The sequence below is a fragment of the Tupaia chinensis genome, unplaced genomic scaffold (genome assembly GCF_000334495.1).
Source record: "Tupaia chinensis unplaced genomic scaffold, TupChi_1.0 Scaffold139757_1, whole genome shotgun sequence".
In the NCBI taxonomy this organism is placed as follows: domain Eukaryota; kingdom Metazoa; phylum Chordata; class Mammalia; order Scandentia; family Tupaiidae; genus Tupaia; species Tupaia belangeri.
The window spans coordinates 935,617-941,234 of NW_006199637.1; the positions used below are offsets into that span (position 1 = coordinate 935,617).

The following is a 5,618-nucleotide window of genomic DNA, read 5'->3' on the forward strand; positions in this document are numbered from 1 at the left end:
CCAGTTCTGTCCTTTTCTTCTTTCTGTGACCTTTCTTCCCTGGGTGCCCTTGTTCTGCCTTTTCCACACAAACTTCTTCCCCTCCCCCACACGAACTTCTTCATTGAGGTTCAAAACCAAAATTCCTAGGATTGGGGTCCAAACTTTAACTTCTATAAAAATGTGCAGAAATGGGACCAGCAGATGGCATAATGGCTACATTGCTGGACTCCCATGTAGCCAACCACGGTTTGAGTCCCGGACTCTCGCTGTCTTTTTGGCGCCCTATAACAAAAAAACTCTCAAAAAAAAAAAAAAAGGTGCATAAATGTATGAGAAACATGTTCTGCGCAGTTCAAATATATTTAGGCTACAATTTCTTTTATTTTTGGAGAGATTTTCACTACAGGGCACATGCACTTGCCAGACCAACAGAGAGAGACATAGAGACAGAAAGCGAGAAATCACCCACCAGGGGAGATGGCCACGCTGCAATTCCTTCTCCTCCATTCTCCTCTCGGGATCTTGGGCATGCACGCACATGTGCCCGGCATGAGTTTTAAGCCACCGGGTCCGGGACACGAACCACGGTCGACTATGTGGGAGTCCAGCGACATAGCCATTACGCTAACTGCGGGTTCCCTACAATTTCTTTTTTTTAATCCAATTTGCAGAAGTAACCCTTCTTGACTTACAGAAGTTTTGCCAATTTTTTATTTTTTTAATTTATTAAACTCTCAAGTCATTCTGGTTAGAGTAGGGCTTTCAGCACTGCAATAACCGAACTGGATATTTTAGTCCTTAACTCAGTCCCCAAAATATTGGGCCGTCAGAAAAGTCATGACGTACTTTTCTATGCAAAAACATGTCATGGCTTTTCTGATGGCCCAATAGCACTTGGCAGAGCTCCCCGCACCCTGCCGCTCACAGCATGTGAGCTTATACTTGTTACCCAACCTCTCTGCCACCAATCTTGGGGTCTCCCTCATAGGATTAATGAGTGGGGGACCCCACACAATGCCTGGCACGTGGCAGCCCTTCGGCAGATATTGGGCCCATTTCACTTCCCTTTTTACCTGAGCTGGGCTCCCTGATGCCAGTGAGTGACCCTCGCAACCTCTGAAAGATCCACCAGGTTTACAAATGCTTTGGGGACCTAGAAGGACATGAGGGAGAAGAAGGTGAACATTTGCCAAGTCACCTCGGCTGCCCAAGGGCTCTCTGGAACCCCCAGATGGGCCCAGTTTGGGGTCTGATAGAGCATACTCAACCTCTCCTGAGTTAAATGGGTAAAATCCTTTAGGAGATATTGTTGGGGTTGGTCCAAAGCTGCCAGTCTTACTCGCAGCGCCATCCGAGAAACACATATCTCACCATCTCAGTGGCGGGCACCACCTCATCATGATGTCCACAGAGGAGCAAGATCTTAGGGGTAATGGGATTGCAGACACTCTGATAGAAAAGCTGCCATCCCAGGGGAGCAGAGGGGACGATGAGAGCCACAAAGCTCTGGGATCATCAGAACCTGCATATTCATCATGGTCACTCTAGAGACAGGCCCTGAATGATCTCAAGCCTCCTCCGGTCCATGATTGTCCCAGACTCAGTCAAACAGGGCCTTGGGAAGGAGCAGGGAAATCTCCTCTGTGCCCTTTCTATGGTGTTTTAGAGGGTGAGGAGGCTGCTCCTCTGGAGCTTCTCCTTGCCCCAGGGTCTTGGTCTCTATCTCAGGAGGCCATCTCCCCACCCTGGGGGAGGCCATTGAAAGTAAGCCTGAACCCCACCTGCCCATTGGCTGGGGAGGGCACACCCGAGGAAGACGGAGTCTCACCTTCTCGTGCAGGTGGTCCAGCAGCTGGCTCAGCTGGTCTAGGTTGTCCTCCACGTGGCTCTTCTGTGGGAGGAGAACTGTCTGAGCAAGGGAGGGTGACAGCACGCAAGCTGCCAGGCCCGCCCCTGCCAGGCCAGACAATGGGCAGAGGATCCAGTTTCCAGAGCTTTCTGGCTTTGCCTACCTCCTCTCCCCCATTCTCTGACTTCCTGACCATCATCAACCAAGGGTAAAAAGCAAACTTCCCAAGTGAGACGCGCCATATCGGGAAAGGGCCATGTCGAGGCTAGAGCAAGGTAAGAAAGGCCGGGCACGATTCTGAACCTTGTGTTCAGAATGGGAGACTCATCTGAAACACTGAAGAAAATGAAGTCTCAGGAGAGTTCACAACTATCCCTGGATTTGAGGTCCCCGATGGGCCTTGGAGATTTACACGGTGCTACTTCCCCAGCCCCCTCCCTGCCACCTTCGCTGCAGGCAGGAGCAAATTCCCAGAGAAGAGGGTGAACAGGCCCCTGTCACCCTGAGGATTAAACACCTCTCCTCCCAGCCCTCCTCTTCGTCACAGCTAATGAGAATAAACAAACACAGGCACCTTGAAAATTGACCTTGGTTTATCTTTTCCATGTGAAAAATAAATAAATAAAATTTACAACCAAGATCCCAAGCCCTTGAAAAGTAGCTGTCCCCTGAGGCGACTTGGCTCAGATAGGAAGACAAGAAAGGCCGAGGAACTGTTCTATTTCCTGGGGAGACACTGACTGTAGAGACAGCTGCCAATCACCCAGCTGAATGGCACGGAGCGCAGCCTTCTGTCCACAGCCCGGGAGGAAACGCAGCCCAGGTCTCTCCTCTCTCGGTCCCTGCTCTGATGCGAGGCTGGCCTTTAGGGGGGCCAGTGCAGCCTGGTCCACCAGTTACCAGAAATAAAGCCTTTGATCTAGTTTTCTTTTGTCTAAGTGTGACATGACACATCACACTGTCCCTTCTGAAGGGCCTTGGGGACTCTAGCTAGAAACCTACTCCCTGCCCATCTATACCATATTTGAGATATCCATCCTCCTGCAGGGAGGCTGGGGGAGGAAGCCCTCTTGGTTCCCTGCTATGAATGAACACTGCTTTAGAAACCCCGTTTGTCACAGGTGTGCTCACAGACACAGGGGGAGGTGGTGCCCACCCAGTCATTCTAGGCATGGAATGTTGTTGATTGGGGCACAGTTGTCCCTATTTTTTTCTTTGTAAAATTTTTGCAAGAGGGCATTTGGACTCACCAGAAAGATACGTAGAGGCAGGGAGAAGTAGAAAACACACCCCATATGGGCATACCACAATCCCTTCTCCTCCATTTCTCCTTCCTGTTGGAATTTTAGGCACCCATGCATATATGGCTGGCATGTTCTTCAAATCACCCAGGATAGGATTCGAACTACATCGTCTGCCATGTGAAATCTGGCTCCCTTCATGAGGCCATGGATTGGCCTTCTCTCTGTTTCTTAGTGGAAGACATTATACCCCTGTAACATGTCCCTGTTTTATAAAGTCATATAATAAACTCCTTCTTGAGCCCAAAGTCAGGAGAAACCTTATTTCTCCAAATGAACGTGTACATTTCCATTATATCTTTGGCCTCCAGATTCAGAAGAATGTCTGTTATTGAACCCATGCCGGAGCTCAGACTTTCTCTACGAAGTTATTTTCTTATGATATATTCCAAAGAGTATTACCACTCAGTCAAAAAGTGTGAACCCTCCGAAATGCTCACACCAGTTGTTAAGGGTTTTTGCAATAAATAAAAGTATATGTTTTCTTGCCATGTCACTGGCTTTAGGTTTTCTTTTTCTTCTGATTTTTTAAAATCTTACTCATTAATTTAAAAACAAAACAAAACAAAACAAAACAAAACTAGATTTGAGAGAGCAGAAAACAAGTGTCCAGACCCTAAAGTCCTCCCTGTGCCGCTGCTCTGAGCGTAGTTACCATGTATCTGTGAAGCATCTGTCTCAGAGCAGTTAGGAAGCAGCACTGTCACTTGTGCACAGTTCCTGATTTCACTTTCTTATGGCTTTGGTCTTAATAAAACCCCTAAAAAACAAATGTGGGCATAGAACTTATCCATTCCTCACTAAAGGAACCCACAGTCCTCCTCGGGAGAAGAAGATTCCAGGGCCCAGAACAGGAGAGTAGTTCAACACTTGATCATAATGGTAGTGATAAAACACCTGTTTCTCATATGAACATTCAGAAAACTCTTGATATGCCACAGGTAGAGAGAGGCAGAGCTGCTTTGGGAAGCCAGGTGGCAGCCTGGAACCCCATTTCTCAGCCTTTGCTCTCAGAGGCACCTCCAGTGGCTCCTGGTACTCTATATAGCACTTTTTTTTTTTTTTTCTTTTTAGGTTTTTGCCATAGGGTACGTGAGCTTGCTGGGGAGAGAGACAGAAAGAAAGTGAGAAATCACCCCGTAGGGGGATGGTTATGTTGCAATCCTTTCTCCCCCCTTCTCCTCCTGGGATTTTGGGCACACACACACACACACACACACGTGCCCAGCATGATTTTCAAGCCACCAGGTCTGGGACTTGAACTGTAGTCACCCATGTGGGGTATAACGCCTTAACCACTAAGCCACCTGCTGGCCCACAGAGCATATTTTGACTACTGAGGAGGAAATCAAACCTGGCTGTGTGTAAGAACTTGTCAAATGCAGTTATTGAGCTCCATCACAGGATTGGCTTGAAGAGGGAGCTGTTGCCAGAGGCACCGCCAGGAAGTCTAGGTCTGGGCTGCAAAGGCCAAGAGGCCAAGAGAGCCCGACCTAGAAGGCATGAGGTCCTGTGTGGGAAATGCAAGTGGAGGAGGAATTTATTCTGGGCTCTGAAGCCCTAGTGGTCTTTGTGTGGAAGGAAAATCAAAATGGAAGAAAAAAAAATGCAATGAAGAGGGAATCCGAGTGGGTGCTAGCATTGCCACAATGACCTAAATTTATCGAGATCAAGTTACTCGTTCACAGCCATTTAGAAACCAGGATTGAAGCATGATTACTTTTGTCATATGTCTGCAACCAATTAAAAGCATGAGGTTCTAAGTGTGAATAATCTCAGTCTTACACATCAACACGACTAGCTCCTAAGGGAATTTCACAAGTTGACAAAAAGCATTAAGTTTGATAACAAGCATGGGAAAGGTCATAGGGAAAAGACGCTGTCAGACACTGGTGGGAATATAAGCAAGTTCAGCTACTTTGGAGGGTAATTTGGCTGACCTATTAAAACAAAGTGTAGGGGGTGGCAGGTGGCATGGTGGTTAAAGGCACTGGATTCCCACACAGTCAACTGTGGTTCAAGTCCTGAACCTGGCTTTCTCATTTTCCCTCTCTCTCTTTCTCTGGTCAAATCAAATCAAATAATAGTAATAACACTAATAATTAATAAAGAAGTTGAATAAAATAATTCTTTAGAAAAAAGTGTACATATCTGAGGACCAGCTACTTCTATATTTAAGAATCAACTCTAAGTCCTTTTCTCCAAATGATTTTGACCATGACTCATATTATGAGATATGTTTCCCCTCATAACCCAGTGTATATATCCATATAGAAATACAGCAAAAATCATGTGACTCAACACTCACCTTACTCTGTGCAGTGAACTTGGATGCCTTATTGTTTATTCTATCAAGTTGTTGGAAAAGTAATGACACGTTTTTCCAGAGAAAAATATAGAAGAGATACTTCATGACTTTTCCCACAACCCAATATTTCTAGTTTTTACAATTTTAGTTGCAATCCTTTTTTTTTTTTTTTTTTTTT

General features: G+C 46.3%; 1 protein-coding gene across 1 annotated transcript in view; it reads right to left on the reverse strand.

Moving 5' to 3' along the window:
- Nucleotides 1-1,051: 1,051 nt before the first annotated feature.
- LOC106736403 (phospholipase B1, membrane-associated-like) overlaps nucleotides 1,052-5,618 on the reverse strand; it is a 46,583-nt gene continuing 42,016 nt past the window's right edge. Inside the window, exons 10-11 of the mRNA XM_014593093.2 lie at nucleotides 1,811-1,873; nucleotides 1,052-1,135 (exon numbers count right to left, since the gene is read on the reverse strand). Coding sequence (XP_014448579.1) covers nucleotides 1,052-1,135; nucleotides 1,811-1,873 — 147 coding nt within the window. The remainder of the gene's footprint in view (nucleotides 1,136-1,810; nucleotides 1,874-5,618) is intronic.